This window comes from Camelus dromedarius, chromosome 5 (assembly GCF_036321535.1).
Source record: "Camelus dromedarius isolate mCamDro1 chromosome 5, mCamDro1.pat, whole genome shotgun sequence".
Lineage (NCBI taxonomy): Eukaryota > Metazoa > Chordata > Mammalia > Artiodactyla > Camelidae > Camelus > Camelus dromedarius.
The window spans coordinates 66144342-66166785 of NC_087440.1; the positions used below are offsets into that span (position 1 = coordinate 66144342).

The window sequence follows — 22444 nt, forward strand, 5'->3', positions numbered from 1 at the left end:
CCTCTCAGACTCCAGAACCTTCCTGAATGCCGCTTTGTGCAGAGGCCACCACCCTCTGGTTGCACCATTAACTTTGAATGTAGGTCCCATGGAGACCGCCAGGCTCCTGCCTCTGGTGACAGCTGGGCCTTTAGACTGCGTCATCGGGAAAGGTTCATCTGGTCGTCCAGTTCTTCCAACACAGGCTAGTGGTGAAGGACACGGGCTTAGGGGTCAGACATGTTCAGGTTTGAAAACACCTCTGCCACTGAGGCTCTGTAACCACAGGAAAGTGTCTTAGCCTCTCTGAGTTTCAGTTCCCACCTCTGAAATATGGGGATTATATCAGGGATAGTAAGCTTGTCATGAGGATGAAAGGAGATGTTTGGAAAGTGTTTGGTATATTTAAATGCTCAATAAATAGAAGCCATTAAAATGTATATACACGGAAAGCTTGTGGAAAAAACCTGCTAGGTTTATACTTATTTCTCGTTGGACAGTTTTGTCACTTTAGCTACATCATCACGGTCAACCTCAGTGAGAGGAAGAGGCCAGTTGACGTGTTGAAGAGGAGAGAATATGGTCTAGGCGAGGACAGAGGTTGAATTCTCTTCTGATCTTGCTGCTGTTGCAGGTGCTGAGATGGGCTGGTGTCTTCTCCCCACCCTCAGCCACGCATAATCCCATGGGCTTCCCGTCTTGGACCTGAGCCCCAGGGGCCCAGCTCTCCACGTGTCCTGCCTGGTTCACTCACACAGCCACCCTGGGGTGTAAAGCTCCAAGAGGGTGTGGGTCACAAAGACCTCAGCCCTGCCCCTGCCTGCACAGAACCAGGGTCCCTCTCCCTCTCCACTGGCCAGATTCCTCTAAAGGAGCAAAGCTGCTTACAGCACAAAAAAGGGCTGCTACTACTCAGCCATAAAAAAGAATAAAATAAGGCCATTTGCAGCAACATGGATGGACCTGAGATTGTCGTACTTAGTGAAGCAAGCAAGAAAGAGAAGGAAAAATAGCATATGATATCACTTATATGTGTAATCAAAAAAAAAAAAAGGACACAAATGAACTTATTTACAAAACAGAGACAGACTCACAGACATAGAAAACAAACTTATGGTTACTAGAGGGGAAAGGGGGTGGGAAGGTTAAATTGGGAGTTCGGGATTTGTAGCTACAAACTATTACATATAAAATAGATAAACAGCAGGGTCCTACTGTATAGCTCAGGGAACTGTATTCAATACCTTGGGAAAAAATATAAAAAGGAATATATAAATGAATCACTATGCTGTACACCAGAAATTAACGTAACATTGTAAACTGACTATACTTCAATTAAAAAAAATAAAAATTAAAAAAAGGGCTTGTTATACTCTTTTTCCCAGGACACTGATGCCTGCTGACCCTCCACGTACATGACTAAAGGGGACTCAAGTGATTCTTCTGACACAGGCCATCTGCTTTGAGGTGTGTGTCCACCCCTGCCCACACCTCATGCTAGCCGGCACGTTACCTTGCCAAAGACGATGAAAACCACAGAGCATCCTACCACAACCCATGATTTTACTTATTAGTCCCAGCAACGCTGTGAAGACTTTATGATCCTCTTTGGTAGAGATGGCAGTTGAATTCGGAGAGGCCTGGATTGGAATCCAATTCCTCCGTCTCCCTGCCCAGGACTATTCCACCGCCCCAGGAAGTTTCTTAAACGAGATCAGATGGTCCATCTGCCACCCCGGGAGCCCATTCCAACTTTTTGTTAAATGGAGAAAGCACTTCTGATGGTTTTAGACAGCTCCTTATTCTAATGACCTCTAAAAGCATTCTTTCTCCTAAACTGCCGTCTGCCATCATTAACTAGTCTCCTCTCTGTTTGGCTTGCTTACATCAGCCCAGTCTGCTCTGTTCTGCATGAGGCCTCCAGGTAGAGCAAGAAGAGCCCTATGATTGATTTTTAGAGTTGCAGTTGCTTTATCATGATGTGGTTTCACCTTGTGTCTTAGTTTAGATTCTCTCAATGGCATATTCTTTTTTTTCCCCTTCAATGGCAGATTCTAAGACGAATTTCAGTGCAAGTAGTTTACTTGGAGGTGATCCAGGAAGCACAGTGAGGGAGTGGGGAAGTACAACAAGGAAGGGGAAAATGCCAGCTAATGGTTCATTAATGAGAGGGCTACTGCTGTGGGCAACTGGGGCTTAATCCTGTTGGGGACCCACTGAGAGACTGTGGAACACAACTCAGAATTGTCTTGCTGGGGGGTGAGGAAGTTGGGATTTACCCACTAATTCTGGTTCCGCATTGGTTGCACCTGGGGGGTATTGCCTTCCAGACACCTCCAGCTCACCGTCTGCAAAAGATGAGCTGGCACCTGTAGGCAGAGGACGCCCTGGGGCAGAAAAAAGAGGCACTGTGATGTTAGGAAGATGCTGGGGAACTTGTGTGCTGAGGGGATGTGGGTGCGGCATGAATGGTGTCTGCTTTAAGTCCTGTCAGTTGTGTCACTTCTCCCAAATCTACTGCATCAGGTATGTTAATACCATCCGGGTTCCACTGGACTCAATTTTGGTTGATCTTTTTTTAATGCACTGTATCTTTTATAAAGCATTTCTCGCAAATATCTTTTCTTGAAAAGATCTTTCTTGACATTTAGTCTTTTTAAGATATCTTTCAAAGCACAAAGATAAAATTAACTTATTTTTTAAAGATAGACTAAAATTCATTCTATCTTGCCATTATGTTATAGGTGCATGGGAACCCTTTCATAAATGTAAGCTACATTATGAGTTCTTAGTGATCTTATTTTTTTCTTATATCTTGAAACACTTCGTTATTTTGTCATCCTAGGAGTTATTTTACCATTACTCATCAGTTATTCCCAACTATGCTGAAAAAGACTAACATAATAAGAAAACTGAAGAATGATGGAATTACCTGGAAGGATGGTGCAACAGTGTCACAAATCATCATTTTATCATCCTTCAGATTTCTGAATTCACTGCCTAAAATACTATATCATTTTCCAAGAAGGTATAAAAGAAGACTGGAGACATCATCTTTGTGGTCTGCTTTTAGCTTTCATTTGATAGAACTGAAAATTCTGAAATTTTCATTTTGTGCTTGTAAAGGCAATGAGAAAAAAATTGATAGAGGAAGAGATTTCACAATTATTACCTAAATCAGAAGATGAATCCAAAGAAGCAACAGTGTTCTAGAATATAAACAAATGATGGTAGCGAAATTAATTAAGAGAAATCTTAGCCTGTGAATCTTTAGATGATGATATCCTAGATGATTTTTTCTCTAATTCAATTATCAATGAATTAAGAATATAGTTTTAAAGACAAAAAGGACATACGGTTTTTTTTATCTAGTTATTCACTTAACAAGATGGACTTAATTACACAACATTTTGTGACAAGAGCCTGAACATTTTTATTTTGCAAAAGAGACATAAAAATATTCATTAATCTTTCATATTTTTGTGCAACAAAATTTGCTTGAAGTGGTTTGTAAATGAGCAAATGTTGAAGACAGGTGTGTATGCAAAGAGGAAACAGATGATGTAGAAATGAAAATATTTGTTGGGCTGAAGATTTTAAATTATGTTTTTAAATCTGAAAAATGAAAATGTTTGCAATTACAGAGCAAAGGAGATGGCCATCTTCTCTTCAACAGAATTATGAGCCACTAAAGCTTTCAAAAGTACTGTTTTGATGATGCAAATACAAACTGGAGAACCATAAGGAATGATAAGCTAGATCAATTAGAGATACATTTGAAATCTGAAATCCATATTTACAAGGTGAGTATGTTCCAGGTTTATGATATTTGATGAGTGAATGGTTTCAGTCAAAGTTTGTTGTCTATTTCAGGTATGTTACCTTCGAAACTAGGAAAATGTAGAATAAAATTTTGGGTTTATTATATTTAAATTCTTATTAACAATTCTAACAAAGTTGTTTTTCACTGTCTGTGGTTGTCAGTCTCCAAGATGGCGCCCACTGATCCCCGCCTTCTGGTATTCACACCCTGATGTGGTCCCTTCCACATTGTACCAGGTTGGTCTGTGTGACCAATCGAATATGGCAGAAGTGATGGTCTATCACTGCTGAGATTAGGTTATCAGAGACTGTGGTTTCCATCGTGGGCTCTCTTGCTGATCACTTGCTCTGGGGAGAAGCCAGCTATCTTGTGAGGACTCAGGTGGAGGAAAATGGAGGTATCCAGCCAATAGCCAGTGAAGAACTGAAGCCTCCTAACAACCATGCATGTGAACTTGGAAGTGGGTTTTTCAGCCTTAGATGACCGTAACCCTGGCTGAGGTATAATTGACAAATTACAAGAGATTTAAATTGTCCAACATGATGATTTGATATATGTATCCATTATGAAAGGATTTCCCCCGTCGAGTTAATTAAACATCCATTACCTACCTCACATATTTACTGTTTCTCGTGTGCGTGTGAGTTGCCTTGTATATTTAAAGTGTAAGAACTGACCTTGGTACGATTAACTTCTATGGGTGAATCTCATCTGCATAATGGGACAAATAATACCTACCTCAGCCCAATGCTAAATGTTACAGCAAGTTTATCATAAATCCAGAAGCAGAACCCAGGATTCTTAGTGTCCCAGGCTCCTGAGCTCAGTAGTATATTTGAAAGGAGTTCTGATTAGACACCACTCACCTTTCTCTGTTGGTATTGGTGTCACAGGTGAAGCAAACATAAATTAAGGTATATTTATATTATAGAAGCACTTTTCTCTAAAGCTCGATTCAAGACCTACCTTCCCAAGACCTTTCCTGCCCATTAGGTTTATAGTGGGTCCCTGCTCTTTGAGTCCCCAAGACACATTGCAGGCTTTGCCCTTAAATATGGTCTCCAGGTATCTGTCTGCTCCATGTCTTAAATTAGATTATAATCTCTCAGAGGGCTGTGAGTGCATCCAAAGATCCCTTATAATAATGAGCATTGTGCTGGGCACAGAGGGAGATGCATCCAAATGCTTGTTAAAATGAATAGAAAGGTTCTATTCTGAATTCAAGACAAGACTCCTCTAGGCTATACAGAAACAGATATATTTGAAATGGGTGTTCCTAGCTACTCCTAAATATTCAAGGCCCTCGGCCCTCAATATGGGATATAAAGTATTATTTTTCTTCACTGAAATATCCCTTCACAAACAGAAGTCCCACAGGACAAGGAGCATGGCTGAAAACCAGACAGACCAGGTGCCAGGAGAGCTAGATTTATTTTTGGACCATAAGCTTGGCCCCCAGGGAAAGAAGGAACTTGTCAATTTCACTTTTTCACTTGGATCAGACGATTGAGCCTGGCAGAGAGATGCTGTTTGGGACTAGCAGTTCTCTGGAATTTCTAACCTTCTCTGGGCTTCTCTGGGAGGAGTCAGGAGAAGAAAATGCATCACTTGAATGATGGCCATAGTTACGACAGGCCTTGCATGCCAACCAGAAGGAAAGAAAATACTTGCTAAGCAAAGTAACTGGAAGGCAGTTGCTCATATTTTAAACTAAGTGACATGGTTGAAATCCAGAATAATGTAGATTTTTGGACCAGCGACCACTTGGAAATAAGCTTTCTGGCTGGAGAGCAGCCCAGGGTGTTATGGATGGAAAGGACTATTGCAATGTCTGTTCCCTGGGCGCTTTGTGCTGCCAGATACTGGGGGGCCATTTCAAGGATATTTACTCACTCCAATAGATTTCTCAATAATTCCAGCTACAGAAGGAAGTTAACCAGCTTGACGCGGTGCATGTGGCCAGGTGGTAGAGTCAGCACGAACTTGTCAGCCTGCTGAGCCCAGTGGTAACATTTTCATCCTACCCAGCCCCTCATGGGGGAGCACCTAGGCAGGCACAGGGAAATTGATGTCAGTGCTTCAGTGCTGGGGCATGGGTGTACTGGGTAAGTGTCACAAGTCCAGCTGGGCAAATTCCCAGGTTGCCAGATCACAAGGGCTGTTTCCAGGAAGGGCTGACCCTTGCTGTTTCCATACCCTTCCCTGAAGCTCAGTGAATCTCAGAATCTCAGCTCCTTTGCAGGCCACTGAAAAAAAAAATCCCCAATGAGCACACAGGAACCTTGGAACCCTATGGCATTTGCAATTGGACATTGCAGTTATCAGGTGACAGAGGCAGAATTAGAGTCTGAAAACCTGATCTTGAATCTCTGCTGTCACTTACCAGCCAAATGAGGCCAGGCAAGTCTCAATCCCACGGAGTATCCATTTACTTACCTGTAAAGTTGGATTTCTCTAACTTCACAGGATCATACTGAGGCTAAAATGAGATGAGGCATTTGTCCCACCCTCTTCACATGCCAAATGGTGATATTTATAACTTACCCATTCTAAGGGCTTTATATACTCCATCTCCTTCAATCCTGCCAACAACCCATGAAGTGGATACTATTTTTTTATCCCCATTTTACAGAGGGGAAAACTTGACCCTAGATAAGTAAGGTGACTCTTGCAAGGTTATACCACTAGGTGGCAGACCCTGGATTTGAACCCATCCTGACTAGCTCCAGCAGAGGAAGACAGGCAATTCTCTTAGAGCAGCTCTTCATTTTTTTTTTTGGAGAACCACCAGTACTTTGTTACTGTTCCATCATCCAGTCTGGGCTTTTTTGATCTGAGGGCGCTGGGGAGAGTTTAAGCTTTTTAGGCAGAGAGTAGTGATTCAGGTTTGCTCTTTAGAAGGATGACTGGCAGCTGGTGGAGGCTGAGTGGTGGGCAAGGGGAGTGGGCAAAACTGAATGCAGGAGTTGGGTCAGAAGCTTGTTTATACAACCCAGGAGAGAAGCTGCAGGGGAGCATAGTTAACCTTTGTCAGGACCTCTCAGGCCCACAGGAAGGAGGAGTTAAGCCCTGGCGCTGCTTGCAGCTTGGTTGGAGAAAATTACTCCTCCCCTTGAAGTGAATGATCCATACCAATGAAAATAAACACTAAGGGTTGAAGATAAACCACAATTTTCTTGGGTTGACTGCAGTGGACTGTCTCCCTCCACTGAGGAGCTGATGTGATGTGTCTGTGACCATTTCCAAGATGGTCCCCTGGGGGTGACCCTGCGTAGAGCCTTCCAACATCCTGCTGGACACTTTGGTAGGCTGTGGTTCCCAAGTAGGTTGGTCACCCAGGAGAGGTCTCCCTCCCTCCTCTAACCCATCTCTGTGGTCTTTGCACCCACAGACTACCCCTCCCATCAACGCTTTTTCTTCCTTCTTGTCGCACCGGGAGACCAGGTCTCCTATGACCTTTCCTCCTAGGGCTCCTAGGCCACAGAGAGACTACGTGTTGGCCTTTCAGTTTGAGGCCAGGCGCCAGGACGCCTGGGTTCCAATCCCAGATCCACAACGGAGCCACAGGTCAGCATCATTCAGCATCATCCCATACCCACAGGGGCCGCCCCTGGCAAGCAGATAACCAGCAAATGCTTCCCCTTTCTCCTCGACTCTGCTCCCGGGGCAGCCGCTGTAGGACTTGGTATGTCACCCGCTGGAAACTTGTTTGCAAGTAGCGAATACACTCGCTCCCCACTCCCAACGCGAATCACAGCCCGCTCTGTGCGGGTGATCTGGCGATTTTCCAGTTGTCCTTGGTGTTAATGCAGAGAGGAAGCAGATTTCTCAGCCCCTCCGCGTCCTATTACCCTCATCTGAAAGAAAGGGGCTAGGAGTGTTTTCTCTGCCAATTTCACCCGGCCGCTGTGACAACTCGTGTACTCGTGCTGAAAACTGTAAGCGCTTAAGGTGTTACCATTAGCCGGGTGGGCATTCTGGTATATTTAGGCGGCTGGAGCTCTCGTAGGCTTCTTCGGACTGAAGCGCCAAGAGAAAGTTTCTCTTTATCTCAGTCTCTCCCGGAGCCCACTCCACCGAGTGTCGCTCCTCGGTGGGGAGGACCACGAGCCTCCTCTCTTTCCTCTCTCCCATTGGCTTTCACCTGCCAGAGGGGCGGCTGCCACGGGCCTCTTGGCCCGTCAATCAGAGCCGCCGGGCTCCGCCCCGCCCCTCCCGGGGGTTTATAACGGGAATTCCCATGGCCCGGGCTCTGGCATCCAACCTGCTGCAGCCGCAGCCCAGCCGAGCGGTGAGCGCGCCGCGCAGAGCACACGCTCCGGCTCAGCTCCCCTCCGGGGCGGTTCATGAGCGCGCGCTCCGACCGCAGCCTCAGCGAGCCCGCGCCGTACCGACGCGGCCCGCGGTCCGCCGCCCGCCGCAGCCAGGGCCCCGGGGGTAAGGAAGGCAGGAAAGCAGAAAAGCAGGCGCGGCCGTGCCCCCCGCGGAGCCCGCCACCCCTGCCCGCAGCCTGCTGCCCGGCCCGCCTGGCACTATGCTGCCCTCGCGCTGCGCCCGCCTGCTCGCGCCACACTTGCTGCTCGTGTTGGTGCAGCTGTCCCCGGCTTGCGGCCACCGCACCGGCCCCAGGGTAAGTGCGCCCCCAGCCGCGTGCCCACCTGCGGAGGGAGACCGAGGTCGCTGGCCCTTATCCCTCAGGGGCTGGGTAGAGGAGAAGGGAAGTGTCAGACCTCGTCCCTGCGGTCTTCTTGGCCAAGTTGTTGAAATAAAATTTTCTCCTATTGCCCGCTCCCCCACCTCCTCCAACCCCCCCGCCACCCCATTCTTTCTTGCAGCACCGACTCTGCCTCCTCCCTTCCCCCACGACTGTCTCTGGTGGGTTCTCTTTCCCAGTGTTTTCTTGCAGGGCATTTTGCTCCGGGACCCTTAGAGGAGCCTCCTGCATCCGAGAGACTCATTTTCCGCCCAAGCAGGGCTGCCCTGTGGTCTCACTCTGCGCGCGGTCCCGGAGCGCTGGCTTTCTTGGCAGGAGGTGGGGGGGGGGGAGCTCTGCCTCCAGGGTTTTAGGTTACCCGAGAGCCACACAAGGACCTTGTGTTGTTGTTGTTTTAAAAAGCTATCGCTGCTCGTAAAACCCATAGCAGATAATTTTAATGCTCCCTCCTGCTGGGCACAGCTCTGGAGGAGTGGAAGAGGTGGGAGCTGTGGGCAGCTGGTGGAGAGGAGCTGGCAGTGTTCTAGGGTCTCTTCCCTGGCGTTCGGGGCCGGGCGTTTGGACTACTTGTTGAACCTTGGTCCGATTGGAGTTCCTGAACTATGTGAAACGTGCCAATTCTGTGCACAGGACAGGCTGTCCAGAGCATTGTAAAATCTCCTGGAACCAACAGCATTGTGTTCATTTCTGGGCTAGATTATTGCTCCCTTTACCCCAATTGTTCTAATGAAGGATTCCACTGCCTTAAAAAATGTACTCTTAAACCACCCAGGGGTTCATTTGACCAAAAATATCCAGACAATCTCTGGCCAAGAATTAGCTTATGTCAGGAGAGCTGTCTCTCGGGATAGCTGCTTGCCTCCACCGTCAGCATGAGAGTCCCTGAAAAAGTAGCTGGGATCTTTGTGAAAACAAGGTTGGCTTCTTTACCAACTCTTGCTTTCCGGGATTTTGGTCGGCCTAGCCCATTGCCACCTGTTTAGATTGCAGGTTCTTCATTCATAGCTCTTGCTACATAAGAATCACCTTTATAGCTGTCGTATGTGTTGGGGGGAGGGGGAGCCTTGCAAAGCTTGTCAAGCCTTAATGACTGCCCAGATGCCGAATGATTACATGCAAGCCCAGCTATCACTGTGAGATCAGATTTGCAGCCACTTAGGAAAGAAAAGTGTTTGTCCCCGTATTGGGCCGGCCCTCGCTTTTATGGCCAGATGTGCAACAGCAGCAGTTAAAGTGCAGTCGATTAGATCCAGGGCGTGTCATAAATCCTCGACAGCAGGCATTCCCAAAGCTGGGGCAAGTCAGGGCTCCGGGAGTGACTTTTATGGATGCAGATGAGGATGCCTTTTAAATGAAGCTGCTTGGTTGGATATTCAGACTCCCAGCTCTTAAACTCCGAGGTCAGGAGAGCCACAGCGTTCCCTCCAATAATTAGGAACAGTCAAGACAGAGATGCAGACCAGAGCACCCCGAGTGAAATCTGCATGCCCGCCCACATGAGAGGCCCGGAGACAAATGGTGGGGGGCTTGCTTGCTGCCGGGCAGGTCTTGCATCTCAAGACATATGGCTCTCCTTCCTTGACTCCCGACCCTGGAGGAAGCAGCTCTTAGGGGAAAAGCTAGGTACGTAAGGGGGAGGAAAGGGACATTGGTTACTTTTCCCTCCAGCTTCCTTTGTTTATTAATTTGATTGAACTGATGGAACATAAGCAGGAACTGTAAATAGGTTTGTATGTGTCCCAGCTGCATTTTCCCTCTTTCTCTCTGACACATACACACATGTTCAGAAAGTACCAAAGGGAAGATGCTGTCTTGAGCATGTGGTTACCTGAATGCATTTATAGGCCCCAATAAGAGATACATTTATGAACCCTCGGGCTGGGTGCTTTCCTTGATAGTTTATGCTTGTAAGAATGAGAAGGTGGGTCTTTTTAGTATCATTTGGCAAGTGAGACTCAGGGAGGCTAAAAGCCTTGCCTGAAACAGTCATGGTGCATCCGTAGCTGTGGGAGCCAAATCCCAGTTTATATGGATGTACAGATTATATGCTTTGTACACCACCAAGCAGCTGCAGGGAGTGTTCGTCCAACCAGCGATGCGGTTCCTGTTAAATGGGCATCAGGAGAGTCTGAAGAAATCATTATTAATGGCACTTTTTGGTGCCTGTATTGCTAATGGGTGATGTCTTTGAGTTTCAACCTAACCCAGAAGACTGCAGTTCTGTCGCTTCTTGGTGGCCTCAGAAACGTGGCCATGGTTGTGAGTGGTGGTGTCGTAGGAGGAGCAGAAACATCTGGCTGTGGCACTATTCCCTTGGGCACTCCTGGGTCTCTGCTGTTAATCTTTTGAGTGACAGAGGCTTAAGAACTGGCATCTTTTCCAGCTGGGTTTTCTAGGAAACTGAGAGCATGCCCTTTCGGTTTAACTTTATCTGGCTCACTAATTGAGTTCCCCCGAGGCCTAGACCCCAATCTATGCCCCCTTATTTGCTTCTTGCCATCATAAAATGCCTGACATTTGTTTGACTCTGGAAGCCAGTGGCTATCAAGTATCAGATTGGAGGCTATTATATAGGCAATACCTGATTTCTTGGTCTCTCAGCTCCGAGCAGCCGCGTGGCTACCTGGGATGCTGACTAGGAGCCTTTTAATTACGGAAGAGGCAGCCATTTCTTTAATCCTGCACAATTTACTGAAAATGTTTCTGGGGAGTGTTGGATGGGGGAGGGGCTCTCCTGGGCTGACGGAATCCGACTGATGGTCAGGCCAACCCACTGCCTGCCTTTGTCTAAACCTCTGTCCTGCCCTACAGATGGGGAGCTGGGCGAGGGCAGGAATTGGGCCCGTCTTGTCCATCGGCGTATCTGCCAGAGCTCAGCACAGGACCTAGCCCCCATGGAATGAACAAATAAATACAGGTGATTCATCTTTAACAGTGACCCACCGGCTCCACTTTCTCGGACTAGAGGCAGGAGATAGATTTAAGAAGTTTGAGAAATAGGAGAAAATAGGAGAAGGTCAAGAATTCGGAGAGATTTGATTTCTGAATTGTTTTCGGTATATTCTTTATTTGTCCTCTCCCCTCTCACCTACTGGATTCGTACTTCAAAGCCCAGTTCCAGGATCACTCGCTAGGAACTTTCCTGCAGAGCACCCTTTTGGTTAGAATCGATCACTTTCACCTCTGTACGAGTTTAGCATCTGGTTGCCTTGTGTTCTAACTTTCGCTAATTCTTCTACAGTGAGCATCTTGAGATCAGGCCAGTACCTTCATCTTCTTAGCTCTAACTTGCCCCCTCTGCACTCCAAGCATGGCTCTGTCTTGTTAAATGAACAAGCTCACAATCTCTCGAGGGCAGAATCGAGATCTTATTTGTCAGTGTGCTGGTCACACTGCAGAGCATTCTGTAAATATTTATTGAAATGAATTCGTCTGTACTGTGACAGCCACGCCAGACCCTCTGCTCTCATCTAAATGTGAAATTGGTCCCTTAACAAACTATTTTTTCTCCCATTTTTAGACTTTTGTTCCTTATTTAAAAATAAGTGTGTGGGGTGGTTATGGGAGGTTAGGGGGTGGAGAGACTGAGCAAGCAGACTTGGATGGGGGAACAGGCTCTGGCTCCACCAAATCCCTTTTTTAAAATCTTACATTTGCCAAATGTGAAGCAGCTTCTAGACAGTTCCCCTCCATTTAACTAGCCTGCCTCAGGGTCTGGACCAGGGTGGGTCCTGTGTCTGCATAAGTGCCCTTCTGATTATCTGCATTAGGGACAAGAACCTTGCTTTTCCACATGGAGGATTCAGTTGAGAGGCTGCTCAAAGTGTTAGGCCAAGCAGTTGATTTAAACATTTTGAAGAGCTGACATGTGAAACTTAAACAAAATTGAGGAGGACAGGAAGAGGAAACAATCATCTTAGAAACTCTAGGAAATGCAATCAAATGGAAAACACTTTGATGTTATCTCATTATCTCCTAAAGTTGAACATTCACATTTCTTATGGTCCAGTGGTTCCATTCCTAGATATGTATTCCCAAAAGAACCTCGGGTCCAGAAGGAGACTTATGTGACTGTGTTCACAATACCACGAGCCTGGGAAGAGCCCAAATACCCATCAGTTGGAGGGCAGATGAATAAACTGTGATGTATTCACACAGAGGAGAATTATACTCAGTCAAAACAAATGAGCCTCCATGACATGAAAAAATATGGACTCATCTGGGTAATATGATATTAAGTGAAACAAATGCACCAAAAGATGCAGCATGACATCTTTTGTCAAGTTATAAAGAGCAAAAATTAAAGAAAAAAACTTTTGGGAATACATACAGCTGCAAGAAAAGTATATGAAAAGAAAAGCAAGGTAGCAACGTGCACAGGATTGGGGGAGGTTAGGGTGAGGCAGGAGGATGGATTGGCTGTGCGGGGACCATGGATCAGTGTAAGTTAGTGTCAATACTTTACCTTTTTGAGGGGAGGAGCAGAAGAAGATGGTTTGAAGGTATTTGTGCAGAGGTGAAGATCTAATAGCTAATGAAATAAAAAATAAGAGTGACCCTTGCATGGACCAGTGTTGAGTGTGACACGAAGCAAAATTATGATTCATTCAATTCTTTACACCTGAGGTCAGACAACAATTGCCTGAGTGATGACTCCTTTCTTGCCTCTTTCTGCTCCCTCCTCCCCTTTTCCAGATGTACATCTCCGAATTATTGGTTTTTGTTTTAATTCTTGGCTGATTAGACCCAGAGCAGGGCCAGGCCGGGGCATAAATATCTACTGGCGAGTGGGCTCATTTGTAAAGCTGAGCCCGCAGAGGGCAATCTTCCCTCTCCCTTGCTCGGGGGTCAGCCCTGTCCTTCTGAGTCCTCAGCCCATTAGAGTAGAAAAATTCACTAGCTGATGCTTGGGCCAGAAGCCTTATTTGCCAGCGGGGGTGGGGGAGGCGTGTTTCTGGCTGACCTCTGTCTTCATTCCAACCTCCCTCCTCACCCCTGCTTGGCAGAGGCTGCGGGAGGGAAGCAAGGCCCCTCTTAGCGGGTACAGGGTACCTTTTCTGTCCTGACTGCATAGAGATCTATTGTTTAAGCAGCCAAGTTCCTGGCATTGCCGGTGTTGGTAGGGGGATGTCAGTGTGGAGGACCCCCTCCTACTGCGTTTGTCACCAAGGAGCTGTTTGGGAGAGGACAAAGGTTGAGCTGTGGATGGGAAATTGATCAGAGCTGCCTGTGAGCCCCGGCAAACAGGGTTAGCCTTGCACATACGTGCCGTGAGAGAATCCTGAGTCACCGAGGGGGTAAGAGAACTGGGTCTCCAGGAACACTCCCAACAGCCTCATGAAGATCCCAAAACCACATAGGTCAGTATAGCAATGACTTGGATTTCCCTTTGCACCTGATGTCATTCTAATCTCAATCAGTAGATCACAAATTAATCTTCCCTCTGGCAGACATTTAAGCTTCTTAGGTGTGGAGCTGTGTGTACTTCCCAGACTTTGCCTTGGTTGATTTCAGCCTCCCTTTTCTGGAGCCAGAGTGGGGCAGTCTCTACAAAGCAGGAAAGGCTGCTCAGAAGAGCTGGCATCTCAGAAGAGCCTCTACCACCATCAGGGAGGACCAGGACAGGGTGAGGTTCTATGAGATAATGTGTCAGGTGCTTTGAAACCTGACAAAAACTCTACAGATGTGAGCGACTGTGTCCCTTCCCCTTAAAAACCATTTCCCACTCCACTATTGATCTGATTCTATTAGATAAGGGCTGATTTTTTTTTTTTTAAAGTATTGACAGTGGAGAAAAACTGGACCCACTTCCCAGAATAGTTCATTTTTTAGGACTAGATAGCATCTCTAGGACAGTGCTGGGTGTTAAAAACATTTTTTTTGTGCATGTTTATCATGCATCTCTTCTTGAAAAATTCTGTAGAGCCCCAGAGAAGAGGACACAGAAGTAGGAATAAGTCAGAGGGTGAGGCGGAGAGTGTTATGAAAGGATGAGATGCACACCTTCAAGTGTACAGCGCCCCCGACCAGCTCAAAACTGACCCCAACGACTTCCCTTCATCAGTGGGGATAGACCTCTTTGCCAGGGTGGAAATGTTCTGCATCTGCACTGTGCAATATTAGACACATGTGGCTATTGAAGTTTTAAAGGTGATTAGTAAAACAGAGGAACTGAATTTTTAACTTAATAGGATTTTAATTAAATGAAGTGTAAAAATTAATAGACACGTGTGGCTAGTGGCTATCATATTGGACAATGTTCTCTCACCGAGGTGCCCAGCCTGGCCTCCCACTAGATAAGCCCCACATGCCCCAGACTTTGGTCATACTGAACCACATTGCATTTCCTGACCCCTCCTTCTCTTCCCATCTCTGTCTGTCAAAATCCTGACCATAGTTTGAAAGGCTCCACACAGTCCTCCCAGCCCCCTGTGCTTTGCTTACCCCTGGGGCATCTGCAGGACCAGAGAGGGAGTGTTTTGAGGTAGCCTTAGCACAGGCTTTGGAGGTGGGCAGACCCAGGTTTGAGTCTGGTTCTGCCACTGCGAGCCTGGGCTAGTAATTTAACATCTTGGGTCCTCGGTCCCCCAGTTTGTCCAATGGAAATCATAGCATCTCTTTTCCAGGATGGTGGGGAATAGTTCCCTATTCCTAGTCTTACTCCTATACCTCTTCTTTTGTAACAAATACCACACATCTAGTGGCTTAAGCAATACACACTTTTGGAGGTCAGAAGTCTGACACAGGTCTCAGTGGGCTAAATAACCAGCAGAGCTGAATTCCTTCTGGAGGCTCTAGGGGAGAATTCCTTTTCTTGCCTTTTCCAGCCTCTAGAAACTGCCTGTATTCTTTGGCTTGTAGTCCTCTCCCACCTTCAAAGCCAGCAAGAGTTGGTCAAGTCTTTTTCATGCTGCCATCTTCTGCTTCCCTCTTCCCCATTTAAGGACCCTTATGATTGCTTACATTGGGCTCACCTGGAGAGCCCAGACTGTTCTCCTTGTTTTAAGGTCACCTGATTAGCAACCTTACTTCCTCCTTGCCATGTAACATAGCAGTATTAGGGTTAGGACATGAGCATCTTTGGGGAGGGTGCATTATTCTGACTACCACATTCATTAAGGGATAGTGCCTGGCTCATAGAGGGTGCTTGGTAAGTGGGGACCATTATTATGACCTGCATCTGTGAGTTTCTTTCCTTTCTGAGTAGCAGTCCCTTAATGGTGGAGTTGCTTCATTTTCTTTATAGACTCCATTCTGCCCAAGAACAGGTGCTTAGTAAATATTTATTGAATAACAGAATCTTCAATAAATGTAGATTGTTTCTTTCCTTGTAAAGAAATATTAAACAGTAAAAAGAAGTAAAGTGCAAACCAAAAAATATAATCCCCTTTGTGCAAAAAAAATGTCTGTATGTTGGTTTATGTATCGAAAAATTGGGTGGATTATGTCATGTTGTTAATGGTGGTCACCATGGGGATATTCCATTTCTATGATATGTGTCTTAGTGATTATTGAAATAATTTTGTTTACCATTAGCATATTTTAATCTTAGAGGAAAGTAATACAGATCAAAACATGCATGACTTGAAGAAATCCCCAAACCTGTCTCCATCCAGCCTGATCTCCGTCTTCACCGGACACAGCCTGTGCACGTGTTGGGTTGATTTTTAGGGTTAGTAACTATTCATACCAGGCCTCTGACTCAGTTTCTGCCTGCTTTGAACTCAGTCTGCTTTAAAGGAGAGTTTCAATTAACCTCAGCAGGACATAACTATAAAAAAATGTATTTATTGCTGCTGGTGGGAATATAAATTAGTACAATCACTTTGTAGAATTACAGTTGAAGTTGCACACCTTGAGCTTGTAATTCCTCTTTGATATATATCCTGAAGAAATGTGCTTAAAAGTATGCTAAGAGACATGTTTAAGGATGTCCATGGCAGCGTTTTTTGGTAGTAGCAAAAATTGTGAACCAGTTAACTGTCCATCAAGAGGAGACTTGAAATATAAATAATGAAATATTATACAGCACTGAAAATGACTACTATAAAGCATCACTCACTATAATGGATCAATTTCATAATCAAGATGTGGAGTGAGAAAAGGCAAACTGTAGAAGAATACATATGTTATGCTGCTATTTATATAAAGGTTGAAAATTTTGGAAAGAAGAAGTGTCAGCTGGAAGTATTCTGTCAAGGGAATTACTTGGGAAATTTATATAAAAAGTGTTACTTTGAGTAAGCAGGATTTCCTGGAAATGACACCAGGACGTTGGCAAACAGCTTAGACTCTCCATTTTTGATTCCTTTTCATTCATTAAAAGAACTTTTCTTTATTATGAAAACTTCCAAATATACACCAAGAAGGAGAGACTAGTATAATGAATTCCCCTGGAACCCTCACTCGGCTCCAACAATGAAAAACTCCTGGCCAATCTCGATTCTTCCCCCCATCCCTCTAGTCCTCTGCTCAGATTATTTTGAAGTAAGTTCAGACATTGTATCTTATCCATAAATATTTTCATATATATCTCTAGAAGCTAAAGACTCATTAAAAAAACACCTAACCGCAATATCATATCACAACCAAAGAATATTAACAACAATCCCTTAATATAGTAGAGTTTAATCAACATTCAAATCTCCCTGATTATCTCTCAGATCAAGATCCATTTAAGGTCTACCTATTGGCTTCTCTGTATTTTAGTCTATGAGATTTCTCACCACCTCCTTTTAACTTTGTAATTTATTTGTTGAATGAAGAGCTTATGCTAGGGTTTTCCACACTAACTTTTGTTGATTACCTTCCTGTAGAATTGTGTCACATGTTTCTCTATGCTTTATATTTCCTGGAAAATGATACTTAGGTCTCGAGGCTTGATCAGATGTAGATTTGGTATGTTTTCGGGCTAGTATGTTTCTTGGGAGTTGGTGTGTACTTCCATCAGGAGGCACATGGCATCTGTGATATTAGCACCCAGTGATGATCATCTTGGGACCCATTCATTTGTTAGGCATTGTCACTGGTTTTTAAACAAGTAATAGGTGATTCCAAAAAGTGCTTCTACCTTTTGTGTGGCATGACCATCTTTTTCGTCTCTGTGCTGGCATGGAGGGGTCTGGGGAAGAGGGCCTGGAGGCCAGTGTTCCGTTCTCAGCAGCGGCCTCCCAGTGGACTCTAGCAGCTTGAGAGAAACTCTGCGTGAGTTCTTGGTTGGTGGCTTAGGAAGAGGAGTCTCCTTGGTTTTGGGTGGAAGTAGTAAGGGCGTGAGGGAGCTGGTTTTACTCTCTGCTGCTACTTGGGAGGCCTTTGAAGTGTGACTGCAGATCAGCTTTGTGTGTGATCTTTGGTATATATACATCAGTTGGGAATTTATCTTGTAGGAAACAGACACCACATTTTGAACAGGCTTACCCAATGAAGGGGATTCATTCGCTCAAGTAATAGAAGATACAGATAGAAAGTAGGTTTCAGGATTGTTTGGATTCAGTGGCTTAATGATGTCCTCAGACACTCAGTGCATTTCTGTCTCTCCTCTCTGCCTTTTTGTGGTGTCTGTTTCATCCAAAGCCTCACTCTTCATGGTGGTGGAATTGCTGTGGTGGTTCCATGCTTCATACCTAAGAGAGGAAAGGGAGAATTGGCTTCCAGACAGCCTTTCCTCCATGCTCATGGAAACCTTTGGCTCTTAGCTTATTGATCTACATTGGCTCAAATGCCCATTCTTTTAGCCAATCCCTTTGGCCAGGAGAGTGCCCTGCTGTGAGAGACGTGGTCCTAGATTCCTTAGACCAATTTCTGTGCATAGTAGGAGAGAGGATGCCCATTTCTGGAGCTGAGGGTGAGGGCATTTTTCCTCCCTCCTCCTGACCACATGGCTGTACAAGGTGGGAGTCTGGAAGGGATGCTGGGGCAACAAACACAGTGTCCATTTGGGGATTTGCATTTGTAGCTCAGCAGAGTGGAGAGTGGATGCGTGATAAGAAGTGTGCTGGACATCATTCATAGTCAGAGCCCAGAGAGGGAGATCTCCTGTGACTGTGTGACCAGTTCTCTCATCTATTACACGAAGAATTAATGACCTCTAAGGTGACCACCACTGCAGACATTCCAAGATTAGGAGCTGATAGGAAAGGGGAACATGGGAAAAATTTGGATACTTTCAGAATAGAATAAGCCAAATGAAGATGATTCCAGAGGACCCCTCAACTGAAGAGACACAATCGCACAGTCCCATAGTTGGACAGAATCTCAGGGGTACCTTCATTTTATGCATGAGATAAGGACTGTCCTGGGTCCACACAGCTAACTAGAGGCAGAGCCAGAGCCCGGACCTAGAGCTCCACCTCCATCGCTCTGTCCATGGCTTTTCCATTCAAAAATGTCCTGGAGAATTTGGGAAAGCAGCAAAAGTCTAGCCAAGGGGAGGAAACAGCCCGAATTTTAGGAGCAGATTGTGTTTCTGAGTTGCCTTTGGCCAGTTCACCAATGTCCAGTGGTTGGAACATGTGGCCAAAAAACTCAGGACATTCAGAGTCTTCGCCATCCTTGCCACCTGACTCTTGGTGTCATTATACCTTCCATTTCATAAGGTTCGAGTTTCTCAGTCCCTAAAAGATGTGGATTCTTGGTTTCTGCCCGTGGTGAAGGTTTCAGTTAAGAAATGTGCAGCAGAGCAGCTAGAACATGTGGTCAGTGGTAGAGTTTGAAGTAAAGGCAGATCTTGGTGTAAGACTCTTCGTGCTTGTCAATAGCAATGCAATCGGTGCAGACACGCCCAAATTAAATGACAAATGGTCTAGAGCACAGGGGGTGTGTTTTTTGGTTGGCACAATATTTCCCTGGGAGATCTTTTAAAATCAATACCTGATTTGAGGGTTGAAGTGGAGACTCTTCGTATTTGTTGAAGAGCATCTGGAAGTGTCCAGGACTTGCCCTCTGTGGGTGCTTTCTCCCTGCCCTGTGGGGCAGATTCACAGCTGCACTGGCCCAGGCAGCCGGAAGTCAGAAGCTACACAGAGGACAAAATACATCATTTCTATCCTTTTCATCTTTTCCTTTGCTTCAAGGATCATGTCCCCTCTCCTGATGGTGTGTTATTGCACTTTCTTCTCCCACCACGGGAGAGACTTAGGGAAAAAAAATCAAAACACTCATCCCACAGCTGTTGCCAGTTTGTTCCTTTTCTCTCACTAAAGCTGCATTTACCTTGGGAATGAAATGCACCTCTCATCTTACTGCTGGGTGACAGAAGAAGTCTGAGCTGTTACCATTCAAAGCGTTCTTGCCCATCCAGAAGGCAGTGTAGCTTAGTGGTTTAGGGCCAAAGAGACTTAAGATTAAATCCTGGCTCTGCTTTCAAGCTCTGTGTCTTTGGGCAAATTAACCTCTGAGCTTCAGCTTCCTCATCTATAATTTGAAGATACATGTACCTCAGTGGGTCATTGTGGAGTTTAAGGGAAGTGATGGCAGGATGCTCAGTAAAACTAGTTCTTTTAACTATTCATAAAAGAACACATGTAACAAGAAAAGATGATTCAAATAAGATCCCAACATTGTTTTTTCCCTAGAGTTTCCCCTTGGAATGAAAGCTAAAAGGTCCATCGGTATATGTAAGATAGCTAATTTGTGGTTCTATTTCCTTTTGTTTAAAACAAAGCATATTTTGGGGGGATAAATCAAATATCTCTGCCCCTCATGCCTTTCCCAACCCAACATAGGTCAGAAGGACCCCCTCCTGGGAATCAGTGGAGGAAAGGTGCCCTTTGGAGTGATCTCCCTCCATGTGCCAGGTGGCCGTGTCTTCTTCTTCAGGTGACTGTACAAGCTCTCCTTCCTGAAGTCTTCTTTCATTTTCTCTTTTCCTGGGATGATAGGTTGTTTTTCGGAGTTTAGCATCTGAAGGAAGCTCAAGTAAGCCTGACCACCTTTCCTTTTTTCTCCAAGACTGTGAGAAGCAGTTTTGCTGGTAAGAGGTAACAGAAGGCCCTGCCGATGTGCCCTCCTCATCACTTCTGGGCTCAGGGTCACAAGGGTTGGGTTGGTGACTACTCAGTATGCTCCCAGATCTGGTCCCCAGGCAAATTCCATGGAGCTCAAGGAATTTGCCTGTTTTTTTCTAGGCCTCCTCCTCCCCTTACCCCATGCTGAGCCTTCCTTTATCTGGGGATGGAAAGCCAGTCACAGCAGGGCCTGTGGGTGGGCCTGAACAGGAGATCCAGGCTACTTTTAGAGCATTTCAGAAAAACTCCGTACTGTAAGCATGACTTCCAGGAGGGATATTTCCAGATAAGGTGGCTTGTGTCAACCACACTCACTTTTTTTTCTATCTAAATACTTCTAATTGGTGTCTTTAGACCATTGACGTTTAAAGTGATTGCTGATAGAGTTGAATTAATATCTACCATATTTGCTACTATTTTCTATTTGTTGTTCATGTTCTTTGTTCATATTTTTGTCTTGCACTTTTTCTACCTTTGTGTTTTTAATTGAGTGTTTTATACAATTCTGTTCTCTCTCCTTTCTTAGCATATCAACTGTACTTTGAAAAAAATACTTTTTTGTAGGTGCCCTAGAATTTGCAATATACGTTTACAACTAATTTAAGACTATTTTCAAATAACACTGTACCACTTCATGGGTAGCGCAAAGCTAGTAGGATAACAAAATGTTTCTAATTCCTTCCTCCTGCCCTTTGTGTCATTGCTGTCATTCATTTCACTTATATGTAAGTTGTAATTATTGAACACATTGTTGGTGTTATTATTTTGAGCAAACTGTTATCTGTTAGATCAAATAGGAAAAATAAGTTTTTATTACTTCTTTAGTGTGCTTCCTTTATGTAGATCCAAGTTTCCGACTTATATTTTCTATCTCTCTGAAGAGCTTCTTTTAATCTATCTTATAGAGCAACAAATTCCCTCCATTTTCGTCTGAGAAAGTCTTTATTTCTCCTTCACCTTTTTTTTCTTTCTGGCATTAGTAAATTTACTTAAATCCATTTGATTTATATTGTCTAGCAAGCTGTTACATTTATAGAGACAGAAATTATTACTAGTCTCCACTTTTGAAGGATAAGTTTGCAGGATACGGCATTCTAGGTCAATTTTTTTTCTCCTTCTCTCAACACTTTAAATATTTCATTTCACAGTCTTCTCACTTGTGTGGCTTCTGAGGAGAACCTCAGCGTAATTGTTCTCTTTACTTTTTTACAGGTGAGGTGTTTTTTTTCCCTCTGGTTTTTTTCAAGATCTTTTCTTTATTTTTGATTTCCACAGGTTGAATATGAAATGTTTAGATTTAGTTTTGGGGGACTGTATCCTGCTTGGTATTGTCTGAGCTTCCTGGATCTGACGTTAATTTGGTGGGAATTCTCAGTAATTATTTCTTCAAATATTCCTTTTGTTCCTGCCTTTCTTTTTTCTCCTTCTGGTATCCCTATTACATGCAGTACATGCATGACATCTTTTGTAGTTGTCCAATAATTCTTGGATGTTATGTTCTGGTTTTTGTTTTTTAGTCTTTTCTTCTCTTTGCTTTTCAGTTTTCTATTTGAAATTTCTACTGATATATCCTCAAGCTCAGACATTCTTTCCTCTTTGGGGTCCAGTCTACTAATGATCCCATCAAAGGCATTCTGCATTTCTGTTGCAGTGTTTATCTCTAGCATTTCTTTGGGATTCATTCTTCGAAGTTACATTTCTCTCCTCACATTTCCTCTCTGTTCTTGCATGCTATCTGTTTCTTCCATTACAGCCCTTAGCATGCTAATCATAGGTTTTAAAAAGTTCCTGGTCTGGTAATTTGAACAGCTATGCCATTTCTGAGTCTAGTTCCAATGGTTGCTCTGTCTCTTCAAATTATGTTTTTTGCATTTTAGTAAGCCTAGTTTTTTTTTTTTTTTATTGAAAGTCAGATATGCTGTA

At 44.7% G+C, this 22444-nt stretch overlaps 1 protein-coding gene across 4 annotated transcripts in view; it reads left to right on the forward strand.

Annotated features, from left to right (window-relative positions):
• Positions 1–8056: 8056 nt before the first annotated feature.
• SMOC1 (SPARC related modular calcium binding 1) overlaps positions 8057–22444 on the forward strand; it is a 135600-nt gene continuing 121212 nt past the window's right edge. For 3 of the 4 annotated variants that reach the window (XM_031453946.2, XM_031453947.2, XM_031453948.2), the window contains exon 1: positions 8063–8432. In XM_031453946.2, coding sequence (XP_031309806.2) covers positions 8337–8432 — 96 coding nt within the window. In that variant the 5' untranslated portion in view covers positions 8063–8336. Of the gene's footprint in view, positions 8433–22444 lie in introns of all 4 variants that reach the window. The other variant, XM_010976587.3, reaches the window with a different exon arrangement.